The sequence below is a fragment of the Sciurus vulgaris genome (genome assembly GCF_902686455.1).
Source record: "Sciurus vulgaris genome assembly, chromosome: 7".
Classification (NCBI taxonomy): Eukaryota; Metazoa; Chordata; class Mammalia; order Rodentia; family Sciuridae; genus Sciurus; species Sciurus vulgaris.
In genome coordinates this window covers 155695507-155718690 of record NC_136467.1, presented here as the reverse complement: position 1 = coordinate 155718690, position 23184 = coordinate 155695507, and the positions used below count along the sequence as shown (strand labels likewise).

The 23184-nt window shown below is 41.9% G+C and overlaps 3 protein-coding genes across 3 annotated transcripts; 2 read left to right on the top strand and 1 right to left on the bottom strand.

Annotated features, from left to right (window-relative positions):
* The first annotated feature begins 10803 nt into the window (after positions 1 to 10803).
* On the top strand, positions 10804 to 12360 carry H1-2 (H1.2 linker histone, cluster member). The gene has a single exon (XM_079149078.1). It carries the CDS (start codon positions 10851 to 10853, stop codon positions 11487 to 11489), a length of 639 nt encoding a protein of 212 aa, XP_079005204.1. The 5' UTR covers positions 10804 to 10850; the 3' UTR covers positions 11490 to 12360.
* A 6237-nt stretch (positions 12361 to 18597) lies between these two features.
* Positions 18598 to 19061, bottom strand: LOC306665687 (histone H3.2). The gene has a single exon (XM_079147344.1). The coding sequence runs from the start codon at positions 19039 to 19041 to the stop codon at positions 18631 to 18633; it is 411 nt and encodes a 136-aa protein (XP_079003470.1). The 5' UTR covers positions 19042 to 19061; the 3' UTR covers positions 18598 to 18630.
* A 1299-nt stretch (positions 19062 to 20360) lies between these two features.
* LOC306666808 (histone H2B type 1-B-like) lies at positions 20361 to 21070 on the top strand. Its single transcript, XM_079149080.1, has one exon. It carries the CDS (start codon positions 20423 to 20425, stop codon positions 20801 to 20803), a length of 381 nt encoding a protein of 126 aa, XP_079005206.1. The 5' UTR covers positions 20361 to 20422; the 3' UTR covers positions 20804 to 21070.
* Positions 21071 to 23184: the final 2114 nt, after the last annotated feature.

Sequence of the window (23184 nt, the reverse complement as noted above, 5' to 3'; positions counted from 1 at the left end):
TGGTGGTCATGAAATCTTCCACTGAGATTTCACAGGTAGGCCTGGGAGGCCAGGCAAAGTGTAGTAGGGTTGACGTCCCTGCCGGTTTCCCCCAAGAGGGTGCTGCCTGAAGCTGTGGAGGGGAAGCTGAGTAGAGACCACTAGAATCAAGAGATACAAATAATGTGGACTGTCTCCTGAGAAAAACGTCTGGTTGAGGAAAGAGCCAGGCTAATGCAAACCCATATTATTGTACTCTGAAAAGTCACAGGGCAGGGCTGTCTAAGCCCCTTGGAACTAAACTCTCAAATCTACGCATCTGAACTGCTGTAGGAGTTAGGGGTGGAGTTATGAGACTGGTTTTTTCACCTGGGTGTCAGTCTTATTTTGGCCCCCTTCTTTTCTTTTAGGACTAGATTCCTTCCTTTTGGAATGAGAATGTTTGCTTTGTGCCAGTGTCTGCTACAAAAATGTAACTTGCTTTAGATTTTTGCAGGGGCTCACAGTCAAAAATTTCTTAAGTCTCAGATGAAACTGTACTTTTGGGTAAATGCTGAAACTTACATCTATGGGGTTTGTTGAGAGGGACTACATGTGTTTTGCATTGTGAAATAGACGTGAGCGTTTGAGGACTGGAATGAAGTGTTTTGTTTTGGGTACCATGTGTGTCCCCCAAATCTCCTGTTAATAAGCAAATGTTCAGAGGTTAAATGATTAGATTATTAGAGCTGTTACCTAATCAGTCCATCTTAGGTTGAATGGACTGACTGGGTGGCAGCCAGAGGCAGTGAGGTGTGGCTGGAAGAGGTAGGTGAATGGTCATTTGCCCTGGAAGGGTGCATCTGACCTTTGGCCCTTTCCTCTCTGCTTCTTGATCCCTCCACTGGGCCCTTCCCCAGGATGTACTGCAGCACCTGGGAGCAGAGCAATGGAGTCGGCTGTCTACAGACCAAAACCTCTGAAAGTGTGAGCCCCAAATAAACTTTCCATCCTCTACTTTGCTCTTGTGAGGTATTTTGGTCACAACGATGTAAAAGTCAACTAAAACATTATGTATGATATTTCTGGTTTGTCCAAAATATTAGTCATTCAATAGATTTGGAAATTCAAAGATTTGGAAAGTGAGCCTATGCACAAAATGTCTGGGCTACATTTGGGCTGAGTTCTGAAATGTTTATAATAAATACTACTTAAATCGAGTTGCTAGAATTCTTCAACTCAAGAAATTTAATTTTATTTGGTATTCCTTTCCTTGTTGCAGGTCTGAAATGAGTCAAGAGAAATAAAAGATTACATAAAAATGCTATTAATGGATTCCATTTTCTGATTTCTATAGTGACATTAGTTTAAAATGAGCTAAACATTGTGAGGATATTTTGTTGCTTGTTATTTTAAATTGACCATAAGTCCTACTAGTACTCTAAAACATTAAATATCAGTCTATTTATGCCCTTTATTCAGTAACATAAATGTTATATGCATTTCCAGAATGTTGATTGTTATATTCCATATATTTAATATCAGAGAAAATGGACATTTGCTGAGTTTTAAGACTTCAGCTTTTAAAAGTAGTTTGCCTCTTTAAATATTTTCACAGTCTCCATGTTAGAAAAGGCTTTTATTGATATATAGACTCTAAATTTGTGGTTGTTAAAAATAAAATTGTTGTTCATTAGACTCCAGTAAAAGCAGATTCAAAACCTGTTTTAATTCTGTCAACTAACATTGGTCCCTTTGCCAACCTAGAATTAAAAATTAGCTTCTATGATGTTGCTTATAGAGCGAATCAGAAACTTTGCATTTATGGTTTTATATTTTGTGTACATAGGTCCTGAGTTTTATTTTTTTCAATCAGTAAGGTGCTTCACGGCCTTCTGAAACTGTCCCTTAGATCTGTTAAATGGATTTTGTGTATGTCTGATGTCTAGCTTGCTTGAGTTAAATGTAGCAGAACCTTTTTGCTAGAATAAAAATTATTTCTTACAACAGAAAATGCAGGTCTATTTTTCTAGTTTGTCATGATGTCTGCTTTTTTCCCTCAGAATTTATATTACTTTAAATGTCTTTTTATTTTCTCCAATTTTATTTATTTACACATTGGATAATAATGACCTTTAGTGTTTTGAGTTATAATTTTACCTTCAGAGATTTTTAAGTTTTGATATATGTCTCTCATCAATAATGAGGCTTAAAAAATGATAAGATTGAAATGACTGCTTTTTTTTTTTTTTAACAATGTAAACTTGATCAGTGCTCCTGGTATGCCATTAGTCTGCATCCGAGATCAGAGCACACCTTTTTTCTTACAAATGAGCATATTTAGTATAAGAATTTCTGGGAGAATGAGTAAATAAGAAATAGGCATTCACTGAGCTAAAAAGAAAGTTAAAAAACAAAAACCCCTTTCTGTTTTGCTTCATTAATGCTTAAATTCCAGAGAAACATAAAATAATTTTTAAAACACATTTGTAGGTAGGATTCAGAAATTTGTCAATACCCACAGTTATGACTGACATTGAAAACTTACATTGCTAACAATGTGACAGTCCCATATTTATCTCTCATAACAAGTATATGAATATCTTCTGACTAGAGATAGTGTATTTAAAAAATTATTTTAGACAAAAATTCTATATGAGACTTATATGTAACTAAGTTGGCTATAAATTAAAAGTTACTTATAGAGCTTTCTAAGTCAAAGAATAATACACAGATGTGAAATCAGAATCTAGTACTTGATATTTAAAAACATGGATTTCTTAAAGGATTGCTCTGTTCTTAGCAAAGTTTATGAAGAACTGGTGTTGAAAACAAAGATTTTGTTTTATCAAGATAGTTGCCTGTGATTTCTGCTGATTTTATTAGATTTTGATTACTTAAAAAATTATGTCCTACAAGAGTTAGAGTTTATTCAAATAATTATTTTTCTAAAATCATCATCAGAATCACGATCCCCAATTCTTTATTTGTTCTAAAGTCTCTTTCTGGTTTAATGAGTTTTGATTTTTACAATAATGTGATTTTTTTTTTTTTTTTTGGTAACAATATTCTAAAGATTTAGAAATCTGATAGTCTGGAGATAATCATTATTATTATCTTTACATATTTTAGCAGTAAATTATTTTGCAAAGCTACTAAGTTCTCTCTGATATAATGTAACAGGGGTTCACTTGATGTTTTCACTATAGTCCTGGTGGATTTGAGACTTTTTTTTTCTTTTTCCCAAACTTCTCCCTTACCTTCTCTTCCCTGATCTTCTCTTCCCTGATCTCTCCTCCCTGATCTCTCCTCCCTAATCTCATTTACTCTGAATCAAATCCATAAAAGCCCCTCCATCCCTGCTGATGGGCAGAATCATAACCTTCGGGACAGGAGTCCCCAGTGTTTCTCCTCTGCTAGCAAAGCAATAAACCTTTTTCTCAAAATCATGTCCTTGTTATTGGACTGGCATCAAGGATAAGGACTGAGCTTTGGGCAGCAATAGTGATAGCTCATGTATTGTTTGTGGTTCTTTTAGATAACATGAGCCATGTCTCTCTAGTAGTGGCTAGTTTGAGGATGAATCTCTCTTGGTGTGGGACCAAAATTTTTGGCAAATAATCAGCAATGTCTTCAGGGGAAACAGTTCAGAGGGTCTGTCGGGTGTGGGGCACATGAGGGGTGAAATTACATGGGACCACTTGTCAAACCCACCAAAATAAACAGTAGAAGGTTATGAAAAGAGAGTTCTTGAGTGCACCCTCAAGTCCTTTCCCCTGGCAGAGCTATTAAATATCTCAGGCTCCGCCTCTACCCAAGAGAAGCTTCTGGCTCCAGTGCTGGAGTTACGAGGTGGAATCTACACCATGAGGCAACATGAACTGCCAGGATCAGGCGGCACTGCAGTTCCAAGACTGAGGGATGAACCACACAATGGCATCGGTGACAGAGCCCTTTGTAATGAAAAGCCCTGCATTGCTTCAGCTCCTGGAGACCCAGGGCTGCCCTGCCCCCAGGGCCATGGGGACCTAACAACCCCAAGCTAAAGCCACCTGTGGAGGCTTCCTGCCCTTGTCCCACTGTGCCTGCCCCCTTATAAGTTTCCACACCTCTGAGCTTTAGACAGAAAGGTCTCTCTCTGTCTTCCTATTTTCCCTTGCCAACCTGCCTCTGGAGCCTCGGTGGAGTGCTGGAAGATGTAGTTTTTCCTTCTTGGTTTCCACAGAATGACATTTAAATTTCATCTGAAAAAATAACAAATTGACAACTGGATCAGTCAGCGCAGGACCTGGCATTGAATGACAGCTAAGCTAGTGTTGATTATATATCCAAATACCACCCTCCTCATAATGTCAAAGGCATTGCTCATCTGAGGACACTGTCCTCTAGGCCACAGTTAATACCCCTTTCCAAACTGCCCACACTGAGGTTATCTCATTGTTAAAATAGAGAAACAACAAACAAACTCATTAGGTCTCTCCACATTCCTGCAGTTCTTAGCTTTTATATGTTACTCCCATCTAAGATGCAATTGAAGCACCTCCTGACTTCTTGTCTTCTTTGTGGGACTGTTTCTGCTCCCAGGATTGGGTAAAACTGGCCATTTCCTCCTTCCGGCGGGCAAAGCATTACCGCTCATTCTTTCCCCATCCTTTCCCCGTTTTCTGCAAACTGTAAACTCTGCAAGAGTAGTTCTTTCCCTTGCTTAATGTTGTTTGAGGAAGGGAACGAATCGATCCAGGTCATTGGACAATCTCTTCCTCTTAAGGAAAGTGCTCCGGAGGCCTTGGGAGCCAGCCCCTGTGCCTGATGGTTCAAGGCCCTTCTGGCTCACAGCTGCTCCATACTGTCATGGTTAATTGTGTGTACAAATGATTTCCGACCATCCAAATGTTCTATATGTGACAGTTTTGAAATCTGCTGAGCAACAATAGTGTCAACCCAAAGTTAAAGATTAGCCAGGTGGCCTGATCAGCGGCTCCCCACCTGCGCCTCAATGCAGGGCTCCTCCTCGGGTCCACTGGTGCCAACAACATCCACACTGCACATGCCCTGGGCAGGGAAGATGGAAGCCAGGGCACGACTATGTTTTTAAATTGTTATTCCTCAGCAATCCTCAGCCATTCCGCTAGCCTTGTAAATTGTAAAGTTTAAAATCTCTCTCTCTCTCTCTATATATATATATAAATGCTACATTTTCTACTTAAAACTCTTTTAAATGACAAGTTAGCACTTGGATATTTTAATTACTTTTGTATGATGTTCATCTTTTTTTTTTTTTTTTTTTTTTTTGGTGTTCATCTTGCAGAGAAATACAAGATGGGGCGCCTCTTCAGTTAGTTTTTTTTTTTACAACCCAAACTTCAGTTTAGCTTGCTGTTTTTTGCTGTTATTCACAGTTGGTTTAAGGGACTGCAGATGACGATTCAGGTCTTGGGTTGATCTTGGACATATTGTAAAGTCACAAAACCCTTAAATCTTTTTATCTGTTTGGCACATAGTGATTAATGACATTTGTTGCTGCAATTCTTATTGCTATTGTCACCATCGTTCCTGATATAACTTAATCCTGAATTTCATGACTTTGTCCCTATTGGGCAAGAGCCAGTTTTCAACTTGCCTTCTTTGCGGGGTAGTTTCTTCTTTTGTCATCCTCTCCATTGTGGTCATTTAACTTTAAATATTAGAACTAATTTAATGTTTCAAATATTTTCTCTTAAGACTATTCTTAATCTCCACCCTAAGCAAAATTAACTGTTTCTTTCTCTTCATGTCCACTTGGACCTCTTTTTGACAGCACTGTTACCTGTCTTTTGCTAGTTGCCTCTTCTCCAGCCCCCAATATGGGGGAAGCTGATTGTCCTAATCCCTGGCGTTCTGAGCCCAGCACAGTGCTGGGTTTAGTGAAGGTATCCATGAAGCTTTTGTAAAGTGAATGAATCAGCATGATTTCTGTAGGTCACTTAGGCAAGAGCCCAAGGCACTTCATTTGTTCATCCCAGGTTCTTTCTTGCTTGTGGAACCACTGTGGCCTCAAGACTTCCTCGTAACTCAGAATTACTAACTGTCAATTGTTGATAATGTTTGTGCACTGAAAGGAATGGAAAACTATGTGTATAGCTATAGCTGGAGATTAATAATTATCTAATGTCAGCCTGAAAAAGCACTCCTGCTCTGCACCGCCATCTAGTGTCCATCAGAATAAGCAGCGTTCATATTGTAAATGCCTGGGATCAAGAGAGGAAGACGTGAAGTCCACCCAGGTTGTATCTGCAGGGGTAAAAATATCTCCATCTAAAACGTACTAAGTAGGTTAGCAAGCAGTTGATAATCTTACAGAATAGGGGGTGTATTTTAATTTTATGCACTGTATACATAGAAATAAAAATTTTATATATTTTATACATAGAAATATGAGTCTTATCCAATATAACGTTGGTTCACTTAGTATTTTAATGCATTTGTATGTACGTGTGTGTGTGTGTGTGTGTGCAGGGTATCTCAGTCATAATTAGTCTGTAGCAATGTCTCGGAGAAGTGTGAGCTCTCGATCTTCTTTCTTCGTGACGTGGCGGTGACTGTAATGGTAGCTATCATGTAGGATGTGAGTAACTGGAATGAAAACACTGCATACAACTTCTGGTGTAGCAGAAAGTGTTCACATACAGAAGTGTTATTAGTGTCACATACAGAAGTGTGCCACTAGTTGTGTACAAGAGTCTGTGTACAATAAAATAATTTTCATTAATTCTCTATGTATGTGCTTGAACTTAAAATATTCCAGGCACTGCTCTAGGAACTATGTAAATATTAGCTCACTAATCTTCATTACGACCTGAGAAACAGGTGGCAGTATTATTGCCATTTTACAGATGTAGAGCTTCAACACATGAAATAGTATATAGCATACATATGACATATGTAAATCAAGATTTTTGGAGGCCTTGCTAATATTTAGGAATTTGAAATTTGAAATAAAGGGGATTTGAAATTTGAAAGTGTGAGAATACCTGTTTATTTTTTGCACTGGGATTAAACACAGGGGTGCTTTACCACTGAACTGCACCCCCAGTCCTTTTAAAAACTTTTCTAAATTTTGAGACAGGCACTCACTAAGTTGCTGAGGCTGTCCCTGAACTTGCAATCTTTTGCCTCAGCCGCTCCTGTTGCCAGGATCACAGGCATGCACCACAGAGCCCCGCTGAGAATTACTGGTCTAAGCTGTGCTTCTGGGTCTTATTCTCCCAACTGGATTGGAAAGTACTGGAAGGAAAAGGTTTAACAAGTACATTGACATTTTTGATTTCTTACTTCTCTGTTCTCAATGGTTGTTTCCCCCATCACATTAGAGAATGGTTAATGTTTGTCTATACCTGTCCCTTCAGACGTGCATCCCTGAGAGGAGAGATATGCTTGGTTGATCCAGATTTTTATTCACTCTTGGTATGCTGTGCTTAAACAAGCACAAGTAAACAAGAGTTCACTAAGTTTGTGAAATGTTAATGCATAGTAGACCAATGGGCCAGTGCGAAAATCATAGTGCTCTAAAAAATCTCGCAATATTTGAATGTCCATGTTTTCTGCAAGATAATCAAAGTATAAAATGATGTGCTTATTTTGATTAAGATTATTGTTTATATGTTACATGTTTCTACCTTATATATATGTTATGTATTATATATGTTATATGTTTGCATCTTGTACCCAATCTAGGGAAGGTATAAAACTGAATATTCTCATGATTGACAAATCTTTTTCTTTTGAGGGTAGATTTGACTTGAAAAAAACTTGAAGAATAAGGTTGCTAGCGATGACCTTGTTTCCCATGTCACACAATTCCAATGGCAATTCCAAAATGTTAGGTAAGTACGCTTCACAAAATATTGGTCCTTTTGTAATATTTTCTATGTATTTATTAAGGGTTTTGCCACTGTGCCATCTGTCATTTTCCCTAGTGCATGTGGGAGGTGGGCCAGGGAGTTAAAATGAAATCACTTTTGTCTCTGCCCTTCAGGTGCTCATAGGCTGGTGGGGGAAAACATCTCAGCTCACGTTCAAGCCTAATTGTTGCCCACTTGCCTGCAAAAATTAAAAAAAGATCAGAAAGGTTTTGCTGTCATCTATAACAATGCTTTGTGAGACTGAAGCAAGGGAAGAGACTAGAGGGCTTACAGTTTGTTTAGGCTCCTAATGGCCCTCTCTGCGTATTCTTTCGCAAGCTGCGTACACTCCTGGTCTCCTGGTAGAATGTAGCACCATTGGTGCACCATGAGGCAGTCTCTTCTGGGAGTGGTCGCTGTTGGCTTCATTCCATGATGAGCCTGGAAAAAGCAGGTTTTCATCACTCAAAGTTGGGGCTCTCACAGAATCTGTTAATATAAGTTAACTACCTGCATAGGCTAACAGGATCCTGCCCTGGCATGCAGGAAAGGAGTGAAAGAAAAGTCAGCTGTCAGCTGTGTTGCTTACATCTGTCCCAACCACTCTTACTTTGAGTGTACCTATCTGTTTTATTTCTCTCCCCAGTTCCATTACAGCCTTTTGGGAATTACATCTCTACTGGACAAAACCTTATTAAGTTAGTCTACAAGTAAATATCAAATTTTACATAATATGAGTCCAATCAAAAGCAGATATTAAAATCAAGGTTAGCTTCACCTCCATCTGAACTTCCTGTCCAACATAGTAATTACTAGCCACACACGGTCACTGAATTCTTGGGATGTGGCCAACTGGAAGGGAATTCTACAAGTATAAGATATATATCGTATTTTGAAAATTTACCATCTAAAAATGATTATATGTTGAGTTGGTGCTATTTTGTTTCAATGTGACTGTTAAAAAATTAAAAATATAATGTAAGTGACTCACATTCTGTTTTTTTTCTAACACTGCCTTAGAGCATCAGGTGACCCACAAGTGGACTTTTTTGATAGTTCTTTAATATAGCTAGAAGAACTCACAATATTTTGCCTTGCTATTACGTTTTACATAACTTTACTCAACAAAAGTTGTAAGGGATCTGGAGAAGGGCTTTATATTTCTCTCCTTCTCACTTCCACCACTTTGCCTGGAAATTAGGACAAGATTCTAGGTGGCTGGCTATTGGCATTAACATTTTGCTGAGTTTCAGATGAGGAAGAGGTCCACTGCACATTGACTCAGACAATGACAGTGACAATTTTATATTTCATTTCTTTTACTGAAACATATTAGTATGACAAAGGTACTTTGGTTGTTTGTACACTTTTAGGGCTTTCTTCCCATTTCCTTATCCAAATTCACACAGAAGGATGACCAGGCTAAAGTGGTTTTCCACTGCTGCCAATTCATCCATCCCTAATCTCATTAGGCTGTTAATTCCCAGAGGACATGAGCAGTAGAAGAGGCTGTCAAAGTGAAGCAAATGTTATTCACTGAGACCACTGGTCATTTTTAGCATGTTTAAAAGAACATGCGTTGTTTTTGACACATCACTGAACTCAATTCGCTTGACCCCTTAGACTCAGAGCCTAAGGCTGACATCTTTAACACATATTTTCATGTAGTCATGTGATTTAAACAGGAATTTCTGGTGAATTGTAATACTTCCTTTATCCTCAATTGTAAATTCATAGTTATTTTAAACATATAATCTGAAAGTTTACTTTGCCTGTTATCTTGAAGACAAAAATTACTATCACTTGGAGCCAAAAGGTGAAATATGCTTTGCTTACACTAGCACAGCAAACTTGAGAACTGGCCAGTTTTAGAGGGAGTGTTGGGAGGTGGTTATATTGAACTCACCAACAGAAGCTATCTTTCTGATTAAAATTCTGTTAGTTTTTCGACTTCAACAGTAAAAGTATGTTTGATGAATGTTGCGTTTCTGACTATATGGGGTTCTTCTGAATCATGACATAAGGTATTTTTACTGGAAGCAATCTAAATTTTCAGGTGCTGAAATTAATCCTTGCAGTATACCTTACAAAATAAATATATAAATAAGTGCTTGCTTTGAAAACATCGTCTCCATGTCTCTAAGTCTGCGGAGGTTCTTTGTGGCCTTAAGGGTTCTCTTTTCTTTCCTTATTATCTGTATTCTTAAAGGCCAGACCCCCTGCCTTGCTCAACTCAGAGGGGAACCTGATAGCTTTTTAAACTGCCCAATTTCTCGCCTTTGGAGAACAGAAAAGAGTGCCCCGCCCCCATCCATGAAAAGAGGGATTTGGTACTTCCACCATCCTTAAGTCAAAGATTTAAGCCCCTAGCCCCCCACTACTCAGGACCCCCCAGAGTTTAAGGACCGCATCCCACCCTGCCCTAGCTACTCTGGACTGGCCCAGGAAAGTCGTGTCCCAGTCCCAGTTACCTTGGGTCTGTATGCAGAATTCACCGAGGACCTGTGTTACTTCCCTGGCGAAGAAACAAAATCATCGTGAAAATTTAGGTCGGAACCATTTCGTTTTTGTTCCCAAAATAAGGGAAGCATGTGCTCAACCATCCCTGAGAAAAAGAACTTTCAGGGGCAAAGGAGCGACCAGGTAATTTAGAAGAAAAACAGAAAGTGGTCTCTGACTGCCCTGGACTTCCTTTGGAGTTGGGGGAGTTGGGGGCGCTTAGACACGTTGTCTTTGGGTCTGTGGAAAAAACAGATGGAGAGCAGGAGGCCCGAGGCTTCTCGGATTCTTTCCTGACCAAATCCGAGAAATTTGGTGCGGGGTATTTTGATATTTTCTCCCTTTTGTGAGGTGGAACAAACACAACTCGGGCGCAGCGCGGCGGTCCCGAGGCTGCCAGTCGCCGGCGCCCGGCGCACCAATCAGCGCGCGCCTGCGCTCTATATATACGGCGGCGCGACTCTGCGCTGCACCGGCGCACTGCTACTCGCACTCGAGTCCCAGGCCCTCAGCATGTCGGAGACTGCCCCAGCCGCTCCTGCCGCCGCGCCCCCGGCGGAGAAGACCCCCGTGAAGAAGAAGGCTGCCAAAAAGCCTGCGGGGGCGCGCCGCAAGGCGTCCGGACCCCCGGTGTCGGAGCTCATCACCAAGGCGGTGGCCGCCTCCAAGGAGCGCAGCGGAGTGTCCCTGGCCGCGCTCAAGAAGGCGCTGGCGGCCGCGGGCTACGACGTGGAGAAGAACAACAGCCGCATCAAGCTGGGCCTCAAGAGCCTGGTGAGCAAGGGCACCCTGGTGCAGACCAAGGGCACCGGCGCCTCGGGCTCCTTCAAGCTCAACAAGAAGGCGGCCTCCGGGGAGGCCAAGCCCAAAGCTAAAAAGGCGGGCGCTGCCAAGGCCAAGAAACCCGCCGGCGCGGCCAAGAAGCCCAAGAAGGCGACAGGCGCAGCCACCCCCAAGAAAGCCGCCAAGAAGACCCCGAAGAAGGCCAAGAAGCCGGCTGCGGCCGCAGGGGCCAAGAAGGTGGCCAAGAGCCCCAAGAAGGCCAAGGTGGCCAAACCGAAGAAGGTTAAGAGCGCATCCAAGGCCGTGAAGCCCAAGGCTGCCAAGCCCAAGGTGGTGAAGCCCAAGAAGGCGGCACCCCGGAAGAAGTAGATGGTTATGGTCTGCTTCTCAAACCCAAAAGGCTCTTTTCAGAGCCACCACTGATCTCAAAGAAAGAGCTCGACGCTTTGCTGTCCTTTCCCCTCCAGGACCCGACTGCGCGGGTCACTAGGCCGCATCCGGCTTTCCAACTGCCCGTGGGCCTGGCAGTTGGTGGGCTAGGGCGTCCCGCCCCGGGCTCCTGTCCTCATTGCTCCGAGGCTCGCCAGCGGTCCTGAGGCGTTTCCCGCGGCTGACGGGCCCGGGACAGTCGCCAGCTCCGCCCCGGGGCGGAGCAGCAAAAATAGCCGCGAGGGGGACGAGCCGGTCTGGGCCCAGATTGGAGTGCCAGGCGGTTCAAAAGTCCCGCGCTGCTCTGGGTTGGCCCGCCCGCGCCCTTCATCCTGTGTGTAATGGGGCGGTAGCCGAGCTCTTCCGGTTTTCTGTTGGGTTTGAAGTTTTCCCGTTTCGCCGGATGCGTCGCGGGCGGCGACACTTTTGCTCGGAGCCAGGCGAGCGTGTGCTGGGGCCTTGGTAAGCCCGGCCTTGCGGGGGCGGGCGCGCCTGTGCCAGCTTGCCCCGCACGGGTGCATTGGCAGAGCGCCGATGAGCGCGGCCGCCTGCCTTCCAGCCAAGGCTGCCGCGGGGGTGGTTCCCGTATCCACGCTCGTCCGCAAGGGCGTGGTGGTTGCAGCGGGTTCAAAACAGTTTAGCCATTTTGTTCCGGCGGATCCGCACTCAAAATTCTGGAACCAAACTTGCTTTAGGCTGTTTTTGTGTATGGCCCAACTTTTCTACGCTAAAGAGAACAAAGTACTGGTGAGGTGTTGAGCGTGTGTACGGATGGGAGGCGCGTTTCTAATAAAGCCTGTGATTTTCATTAGCGTTCTTTGGGTCCTTCCTTAATCCTTGGTCTTCTCTCGATACAGACGTTCAGGCGCCCGATTTTTCATTCTGCTGGACGCAGATTTTGGCAAAACCCGTTACAGGGACGGGCCTCTGGAGGTCTACAGCTGTTTTTCTACCATTTCCACAATGTCAACCTAATGTGAGTTAATTCCCCAGTGGGGTTTATCACCAAGCAGGGAGAAAAGGAGGGATGCAAGAAAGGACTCCCATTGTTCTGCCAGTAATTTTCTGTGGCCAATTTTACATTAACATGAAGTCACTTAAAAAGTAAATTGCCTTTATCAAAGGCTAACTTCCACAGATAGGTGGGCTGCATCTCCAGATTATATTTAGTTCCTTTAATCTTTCTGGTCAATTCTGAGGTAGGATCATTGTTTTACGTTCAGCACTATCTTCAATGCCAACAATACCTAATATATAGGTAATCAAATAATTGTTTAATGAACTCAGATATTATAGCATGACTTTAGTAGGTGATAGGATTCAATTTTTTAATTGCTGTTGTTTAGAATTCTGTTTAATTTTTTTCTTTTAATTTTATTTTGCTTATTTTGGTTTTCCATATGTACTTTAAGATGTGCTCCAACTCCATCACCCCCCCATCCCATCACTCAAAAAAAAAAAAAAAAAATTACTGGTAGTTTTATTGGTGTTGTGCTAAAATTATAAATCAACTTGTAGATATGAAAGTTTTGGGAATTTGTTCGAGGAAGTTGAACCCATGGTCACTTTTCCACTGAGCTATATCCCCAGTACTTTTATTTTCTGTTTTGAGACAGGGTATCCCTAAGTTGACAAAGGTTTAGCTAGGTTAGTTAATGATGCTGGCCTGCAACCTCTGATTGTCCCACCTCAGCTTCCCCAGTTAATGGGATTAGGCATATGCCATGGTCCCAGGCAAGAGTTTTCTTATGCAAGAAATTTCTTGCTTTTTGTCCATGTATTTTTGTTATCTGCTCAATTTTAAATTTTCTCCAAATGTATCTTATTGCCTTTGAGACATTTATCTTCTTTGTTGCTGTTGAAAACAGCACCCTATGAGATTTTAGATTTTTTAGAGTCAAAGTGCATATTGAAGCTACTCAGTTATTGAGATCTATGCACAAGTGAATTAACAAACGGTAGAGCAGTGCTGTCCATTGCTATATAAGGTGAATACAAATGCCAGCCACACCGTAATTTTAAACCTAGAAGCAACAATAAAAAAAGAATTTAATTATACTCTTAATTTACCTTAATATATCTAAAACATTATCTAACATAAAAGAATGTGTTTGAGATGTTCTACATTGTTTTTTGTTTCTCCACTGTACTTGCAATCTTGGGTGCATTTTTACATTTACAACACATCTCAGCTCATAGTAGCCCATTTCCAGTGCTCAGTCATCTATATGTGGCTTGTGGACACCACATGGACAGTGCCACTCCAGAATGTTCTCTGGTCTCATCTTGCCTTCTCTGATCTCATCTTTGGTTCAAACGATGCTGTTTTTAAATATATGATATCTTGTGTATACTAAAACTTTGAGGATAGATTATCTGACTTAAACTAATGGTAGTTGGTGCACAGATCATTGAACCAATTTGAGCCGATGAAAAATTTCCATTCAAAAACTGGAATTGAGTTCTAGAAGCAGAGATGACCTGGTGTCAGGGTGTAGCCGGTGCTTACTTAGATAAGACAAAGGAGAAGCCAAGATAACCTGTGGGGCAAAACGAGTAGACAGGGCAAACCTGCCCAGAGAGACATGGGTGAGATACTCCGACAAGCACCCTGGCTTCTTGAAATCTGAGTTTCTGGTTCTTTAGGCCATCTGAACTCTTGCCTGGGGCCGCCTCACTTTTAGGTTGAATCAAGTCAAACAACCTGGACACCTAAAGGTATTCCAAACAGGCTCACAATGTTCCCATACAGTCTGTTCATTTCTGTGCCCCTTTTTTCTTCATTTGAAATTACCCATTTACTTGATTTTAATACCACTTCCAAGAAATAGGCAGGGGAGGACTCAACCCAAGCAAACAACTGATTTTGTATTTTTCCTTCAATGTTCTTTGTGATCTCAATATACTCGATTTTATATACTTTTAAATGATCTTAATACTGAATATTCCCTGCAAATTTATTTTCATAGGTCGAAGATGTTCTTTATTTTCAAATGTAGTATTCCTCATACTTACAGAGAGCTAAAATTTCATAAAAACTTCCTGGTCTTTATGATCTTCAACAATATATTTCTTCAGTTTGTCCACGTTCTTTAGTTTTGTACATTCCCTTGCAATTTTTCACATTGTTGACTCGATTAGTTCTATTGAGCCACTCTTTGAATCAAAGAAATGGCCATTATAAGAAAAAAAGATCTTGGTCTTTGATTTAGTTTATGTAACAGGGAGGACAACTTTTCCTCTACCCTATTAGCTTCAGTAATTGAGGAACAGCAAATTTAACTGACAAAGGACAGATTAAGGGAAGGAGGATACAATTTTAATGGTATTTTACATACACAGAGTTCACTAAAAGAAAGTGAAGGCAGACTTGGGAACTTATATACCGTTGCAACAAAGGAAAGGGAGTTTGGGCTTCAAGGCAGGGATACATTTGGAGGAAGTGACTAGGAAATATATGGGGAAAACTAAAGGAAGGTAAGGGTTTTCTTTAGGAAGCTTTATTCTGGCAGACTTCTCTCAGTACCACTTCTTTACCTGAAGTAATAAGAGTTGCTCTGTGGTTCCAGGCATAGGAACACCTTTGAAGGCACAATAGTGCCCTAATTTTAGTTAGGTAAGGGAAAAACAGAATGCTTCCTATATCGGTTGTTTTTTTTTTTTTTAATTGTAAACAAATGGGATACATGTTGTTTCTTTGTTTGTACATGGAGTAAAGGCATACCATTTGTGTAATCATAAATTTACATAGGGCAATGTTTGATTCATTTTGTTATTTTTCCCTTCCCCCCACCCCTCCCACCCCTTTTTTTCCTCTATACAGTCCTTCCTTCCTCCATTCTTTCTCCCCTCCCTAACCCTAACTCTAACCCTAACACTAACCCCTCCCACCCCCCATTATGTGTCATCATCCACTTATCAGGGAGATCATTCGTCCTCTGTTTTTTTGAGATTGGCTTATCTCACATAGCATGATATTCTCCAATTTCATCCATTTGCCTACAAATGCCATAATTTCATCATTCTTTATGGCTAAGTAATATTCCATTGTATATATATATACCACAGTTTCTTTATCCAGTGTGGAGATTCCTTAGAAAACTTGGAATGGAACCACCATTTGACCCAGCTATCCCACTCCTTGGCCTATACCCAAAGGACTTAAAATCAGCATACTACAGAGATATCGGTTGATTTTTAATTGCTTTCAGCTCAAAATAATACTTATGCCACCATGCATATTTTGGGGTGACATTCTGATTCCCTTCAAAATCCATATTTGTCATTATTAATAATATCATTTTCATTTTTTCATCTAGTTTTATAAAATATTGGGAAACGGAAATGATAGTTCATATAATTCTCCCAAATGCCGATAATTATCCCAAAATGTCAGTGAATGTTTCATCAACCAAGCTGCCGACCAACTCTACCATGAAAATTCAAGTAATTGTCTATGTATAACAGAAGAGTAATAGAAATTATGGGCTATTTGCAATGCATTATTCCAAACTTTCTTGCATAGTGATTTCATGGCCGAAAAATTAAATTTCTTATTACTCGTACTGGGCAGTTTCAGGTATGTGAACTATATGCCCTGAGGAAATGCAGAAGGTGAGTTTAGTGGTTGAAATCCATGTCAGAGAGGAATCTGGCCATGAGGGATGGGATTAGATCACTACAGGATTTCAGAAGGGATCAGTGGTTAAGGACACAGTGACAGTGGCCCTGGGAGCTGCTATCGCTAGTGTGCTCCCAGCATGCCAAGCACTGTTGCTGATCAACTTTGTTCTCAAACACGCCCTTGACACAACATTGAGGTAGGTGCCATCTTTTCTCCCATTTTAGAGATGAAAAATGGAGATGTAGTAAGCTTAAGGATTAATTAGTTATCTCATCTTCCAGTCAGTGTAACTATTTTCTGTGTACTAGTGATATTCCTCAGAAATATTAACCACATGTTACTTAAAAATTTCTAGTGCCCCATTAAAGTAAAAAGAAACAAACGAAAACTAATATCATTAACCTAGTATAATAAAGTATTATTTCAATAAGTAATTTAAAAATATTGTGACCTTTTTTTGGTGCTAGGTAGGGGGTCTTTGAAATCTGGCATGTATTCATTTTAAATTTAGAGTACATCTCAATTTAGGTTGGGCACATTTCAAGTGTTTTATAGTTACATATGGGGAGCAGTCACTGTCTTGGACAGTACAGTACTAAATTCTGTGGGGAAAACACTAACAAATAATTTCCCAGAATTTATATATTTTCTAGGAAATTATAATTCTGACCTGGTTCTAAAGCCTAGAGAGCATCCCTGAAATCGGACATCCCGTGGGCTAATCCCACCCACTTTGCTTCACACCAGGTCTCTGTCAGGAGACATGATCATAGACCTTAACCCAATCAAGCTACTTTAGTTACTCCCTACTTACCCCAAAGCAGCCCCCTGTTTCTGAAGCAGAATTAACTTTGAAGAAACAATATTTGACAGTTCATTTTGGGGTAAATTTATTAATGAAACTATAGTAAAAGTGTGGGCTTGGTGTGAGACTAGCTGGGAATTATTTCTGGTAATAGTGGTAATTTGGCCAATTTAGCAAAATTTCTTAGGTTGAAATTCCTCCTCTATAAAATGGGTGACAGTGAGAGTATTGCCTTGAAGTGCTATAGTAAGAATCATGCATAATTCAGGCCAATAACTTCACATATTACTGAACCCATGAAAAATAGCCTGCCTCTAATGAATCCATTGTTTTATTGTCATTTCTTTCCATGGAAGATATTCAGTACTGAATGGATTCATTAAACCTTGTAAAGTTGAACCAGGGAACTCACCCTAGTGCTGAATGCTTTTAATTTGCCTAGTCAGCATTGTATCCTGCAACAATAAGCTTTGTCCTCCTGGTTTCTGAGAATAGCACTATCATCCAAAATCCAAAGCCTCAGAGGAAGCCAGGGCTCCATCTCATGCCTGAGAGTCATGCCACATCAAGGCAGGCATTCAGATCCAGAATACTTCTACAGAGGTAGATATAAGTAAGGATAGAAGGATGCAAGGGAAGCCCAGGTATAATTTGAGAGTCAGTGCACAAAGGGATATTTATTCTGAATCTAAAAAACTCCAGTGTCACCATCTCACATTTCCAAGGCCTAGAGTTGGGCTCTAGGAGTCTACTCATTTTGCTCAGATTTTGTGTAGCTATACACTGGTATGAGATTTTTTCAATCACAACTGGGTTAAGACCAATTATATTTCCACTTAATTATCCCTTTGATTGTGATTACCTTTGTCCGATTGTATTGGAATACTGATGAGGATATTTTCAATTTGCATGACTTTAGCTGGATGTATTTAGTATGGGGTTGATGAGATATGAAATGTGATCTGCTGGTGCACTCATAGTTCAAATTGTTGCTGATCAATCCTTTGTAAGAATGGCTCCAAGTAAAATTCCTGCTGCTCACTGTTGACCACTCACCCGAATTCCTGGCAGACTAAATGTCACGTTGTGATTTTTCAGTATTCATAGCAACTAGAACTGGGAGTGAGGACACAGTAAAGAATTAAGATTTGAAATAGAGCAAGCCAGAAACAAGTCTTAAAATTCTTTCAAATTTTCCTACTCACATATCTAAAGTCTGACAGGACTTCCCGGATTTGAAAGCAACCCTAAAAGCTTGCCTAGTAGTACTGCTGGATAAAACTTTCTGGACCTCAACTCCCACTTCAGGTCATTTTAGACCTCCCAAAGTTCTAGATGAGCACATTGTAATAAGTCACTATTTGGTATAATCCTATAAACTTTTAGGACTAGATCAGTGCAAACTAAATGCCTCGAAATCTTGCCAGCTAAACCATGGTTTGGAAAGTGTAGCATGTCCTTCAACTTAGACCCAAACAGCAATTCAGGAAAGTAAACTCCCAGTAGAAAGCAGTTACACTCTAGAAACTGAGTCCCCTACCTGTGTGAAACAATGACCACATGCGTTAAAACACCAAAAACAATGTCACAACTACTTCTAAAAGAATTTGTAGGTGGCTCTTAAAAGAGCCTTTGCAAGTAGGAGATTGGATTTATGCCCTCTCCCCGCGGATGCGGCGCGCCAGCTGGATGTCCTTGGGCATGATGGTGACGCGCTTGGCGTGGATGGCGCACAGGTTGGTGTCCTCGAACAGCCCCACCAGGTAGGCCTCGCTCGCCTCTTGCAGCGCCATGACGGCCGAGCTCTGGAAGCGCAGGTCGGTCTTGAAGTCCTGCGCGATCTCGCGCACCAGGCGCTGGAACGGCAGCTTGCGGATCAGCAGCTCGGTGGACTTCTGGTAGCGGCGGATCTCGCGCAGCGCCACGGTGCCGGGCCGGTAGCGGTGCGGCTTCTTGACGCCGCCGGTGGCCGGCGCGCTCTTGCGGGCGGCCTTGGTGGCCAGCTGCTTGCGCGGAGCCTTGCCGCCGGTGGACTTGCGCGCCGTCTGCTTGGTACGAGCCATCTGGAAGCCTGGGTGCCAATACGTAGCGGAACGACTTAAAAGTTGCCCTTAAATATAGTCGAAAACATTCTGATTGGCCTTTTAATTTTTAAATACTCCCGCGCAATGCAATCATTGGTTGAAGAGTAACCTAGGTGATTGGTTAATTAGAAGAGACTCTGATTGGATAAATTGCTCCCCTGTCTGTCTTATTAGTCTCGGTGATCAGTGGACATAAACTTTAGGTCATCCCACCTCCAAATACTATGCGCATAATGAACCATTTAAAGATCATGTTAGACTGAATCAGTAAGTCTCACTGGGAACTGAAATTAACTTGCTTTCGCAGGTTATCGTTGCTAATGCAGCCAATCACTGGACCACAACATATGTTACATTTTATGTTGGGGAAACAGTATTTAGCTTAAGGGTATTTAAGGAAAAGTTCGTGCTGCTTTATTATTGGCCAACACAAGTTTTCTTGTTCTCTTTTCTGAGTGTGACATTCCCGCCTGTATTTTAAAAACTATCTTATTCTTGTTTTAGAGTAGGATTTCTTGTATATGTCGTATTTTCCTGGAACTTAGTTTTTAAACACCACTGTTTTAGAAATACGTTAGTTGCTAAGACATTGCGACGGGATTAAGAATACTCGTGGCATAACTGCTAATCAATTTCCTTGTTGAGAGACGGCTCTGGGTAGAACATTGAAGGAAATTTACTTGGTTTTCTAGTGTGTTGTGTGGATTTGTTTCCTTCAGACTTGTGGCTCGCTCTTCTTGGACAGCAGCATCGCTTGAATGTTGTGCAGGACGCAGACCTGTGCGATGGTGACTGCGCAGCGGTTTATTGAGCTTTTTTGTCATTGGGGAAGGCAGGTGGCGCGTTGCCCGCCAGCTCCAGGATGTGGCAGTAACTAGAGTAGGGCAGGCAGGTCGACCGGCATTCCGGTCCAACCCGCTCTGCGTAGTCGCCTTTGCCCTGCAGGCGGTGGCCTCGGCCGATGGGGAACTGCAGCCGGGCACAGAGGAACGCATTTGGCTTATGTACCAGTTTTACCTGCCTGTTCGACACATGCAGATACAGCAATGTTTAAAAAAAGAACAACATTCTAGGTACAGAAGAAAAAAGCGACTTGCAGCATCAAGAAAACAGACTGTTCAGGGCTGGGAAAGTGAGCAATCCCATTGGTCAAAATGTGTTCTCTTTCTGTCCAATAGAAAGAGAATATTAATCCTCTTTTTACATAACCCCGCCCTTTGCTTTCTCTATCCAATCAGAAGTGCATCTTTCTAAACCCTCATTTGAATTACAGCACTATAAATATACCAACTCAGGCCTGTTCCTCTTGCTTGCATTGTTGGGAGTAGGAATAACTTTTGAGCAATTGTTAAGGGCCGCTATGCCTGAACCCTCCAAGTCTGCTCCAGCCCCAAAGAAAGGCTCCAAGAAGGCTATCACTAAGGCACAGAAGAAAGACGGCAAAAAGCGCAAGCGTGGCCGTAAAGAAAGTTACTCCATTTATGTGTACAAGGTGCTGAAGCAGGTGCACCCCGACACCGGCATCTCGTCCAAGGCCATGGGCATCATGAACTCGTTTGTCAACGACATCTTCGAGCGCATCGCGGGCGAGGCGTCGCGCCTGGCGCACTACAACAAGCGCTCGACCATCACGTCGCGGGAGATCCAGACTGCCGTGCGCCTGCTGCTACCCGGGGAGCTGGCCAAGCACGCCGTGTCCGAGGGCACCAAGGCCGTCACCAAGTACACCAGCTCCAAGTGAGTCCGCCTGTGCAGGAACCTTGTCATCCAACGGCTCTTTTCAGAGCCACCCACTTTTTCGAAAGAAAGTTCTGCCACTTTTTAACATAATCAAGGACAACTTGCATATCGGGGATTGGGACCGATTTAGAACTATTTGCCTCGGACGGTTGTTTAACGCACCCCCAGTAAAGTATGCTTTATGGTGTTGTATTACCCGCTACTTCCCCTTGCGTAAGGTTTAGGCTGCTTTTGCAACTATTTTCCCCTCTCCCACCCAGGACGTGTCTGAAGAAGATTGTAATTTTCCTACTGGACTGTGAAGCGATTAAGGAATTTGAAAGTATGGAGTTTCTGGGGGTCGTTTGTCTTATTCCACTTGCAGAGGGGAGGCATGGGCTTGGCGCAGACGAGAAGCAGAAGTTCATTCCTGAGGCTTGAACTTGCCTTGCAAGTTCTGTAGTAGAACTTTTCAACAATAAGCGGGGCTCATGATTCTCCTGGGCACCTCAATGGAGTGTACCTACAGTTCTGCACAAAGAAAATAATTTTTAGTTTCGTTATAATTGACAACTAAAATCTCTTACATTCCAGAAATTTGGACCCCCATGCGCCGTTCCAAATTTCCTATTCGGGCTTCTGGCTAGAAAAGGGCGTGGATGTTGTGGAGCTCAGAGGAACAGCGTTTGAATTTCGCGCCCTCCCCTATCAGGCGTCTCCCGGCAATTGACCGGGAGGCCCCTTTTAGAGGAACACAGTGGTTTTCCTTCGAAGATGTTTTCCAAAGAATGCGGGTTTCCCAAGGAACTCTGAAGGGGTGCTGGTCGAGAGAGGAGTTAACAGGGCCTGCCTGCGTCCGGGGTCCGGGGTTGGAGGAGGGCAGAGGCAAGGCAGTTGGCTTCTGACTTCTTAGTGAAGATAGGGGCGGTGAAATTCCCATAGGCCTGTGACCACCTTAGGAGTGACAGTCAGTAACGTTTTCAGATGCAGAAAATTCAGGAAGAGTTTTTCTAACAGGAGCCCCTCCTAAAAAAGATTTTAAAATACCTGAATCCCACACAAGTTGTCAGTGGATCACTGTATGAAAAGCACTTTGTATATCAGTGTGTGCAAAATGCTCCTGTGAAAGAGGTACTTGACTTAAAAACCAACATTTTTTTAGACTATAAATCTGCCCTTCCTTCCCCTCAAAACATTAACAAACTCAGTCTGCAGTTTAAGAAACACCTAGAGAGAGATCTGTTAACATCTCTCTATGAATTTTCAGTGACCTCTGAAATAGAAGGAGTATTTTCTCCCCAACTTGTCTTTTATACCTTTTTCTGTCGTTCCTTTCCTCTTATTTTTCTCCTTTTAAACTGGATATCAAGAATACTTGATTTTTTTTAAACCTTAAAACTACAACTTTGACAGTCCCAAGGCCAAAACTCAGTAGGCATTTTTACTATCCATACTGACACTTAGTTGATCTTCTACAAAGGGACTGGGACGTTTCTTTTCCTTTCTTTCTTTTGTCAGATGTTTGGGCTCTGGGGCTGGTAAGGAGAAGTCATAAATATTCATAAATATCCCCTGTTGCTTCTGTTAAAGCTCCATCTTTGGACATCGCAGACCCCCTGAACAAATCCACAAACAAGTGAAACCAGGGTACGTATCCCCCTCCGTAATAAATTCCCACATTTTCTCAAGAGCCGCACCTCTGGGTTACAGAATAAATGAAAGAAAAATAAAATAAAACAAAACAAAACAAAAACAACTGTACTACAATCCCAGTTCTCCTTTTTAGTAATGAAAAGATTTGCCTGTCTATCAAAGATGGCCTTGGCAGGAAGAGTTGATTCTGCAAAAGGAGGGAGAATAGGTGTGGTGGGAAGTTCAGTGTGAAGAAAGGTTGACGGATTTTGGAAAAAAGAAGGCCCACAACAAGACCGATGACAGAAGACCCAGGTCCAGAGACTTTCATGATTTGGGGGGAGCGGGGGGGACCACAAAGAAATCAGGAGCTAAAGAATGCTTTGGGCCTGCTTCCTGGCAGGATGGAGGACAGACTTCTCAATTACCTTCAGTATGTCAGCAACATTTCATGTGCTTCTCTTTTCTTTTAATTTCTACTAAACACAGACACAGTGTTGCTTTTATAACTTTCTAGAAAAATGCCTGCCCATTATTAAAGAATAATAATAGCCACTACAAAGAATTTCAAATAGATTGATTGGTTTCAAGACATACCACCTCAAAATGTGACATCTTGACATTTGAGAAGACAGCAGTAGAAAGGTCATTCACTCTTTCTCCCAGTCCTTCTTCTCTGAAGAAGACCATAAAAAGTAGTGAAGAACACTTTGACTGTCTTCTGAAATAGGTCCTAAGACCTCATGTGACAAGAGTCTTCTTAGATCTGGA

Bases quoted from the DNA above. Each gene is read 5' to 3' on its own strand.
- LOC306665687 (XM_079147344.1), bottom strand. From the start codon at position 19,041: ATGGCTCGTACCAAGCAGACGGCGCGCAAGTCCACCGGCGGCAAGGCT.
- H1-2 (XM_079149078.1), top strand. From the start codon at position 10,851: ATGTCGGAGACTGCCCCAGCCGCTCCTGCCGCCGCGCCCCCGGCGGAG.
- LOC306666808 (XM_079149080.1), top strand. From the start codon at position 20,423: ATGCCTGAACCCTCCAAGTCTGCTCCAGCCCCAAAGAAAGGCTCCAAG.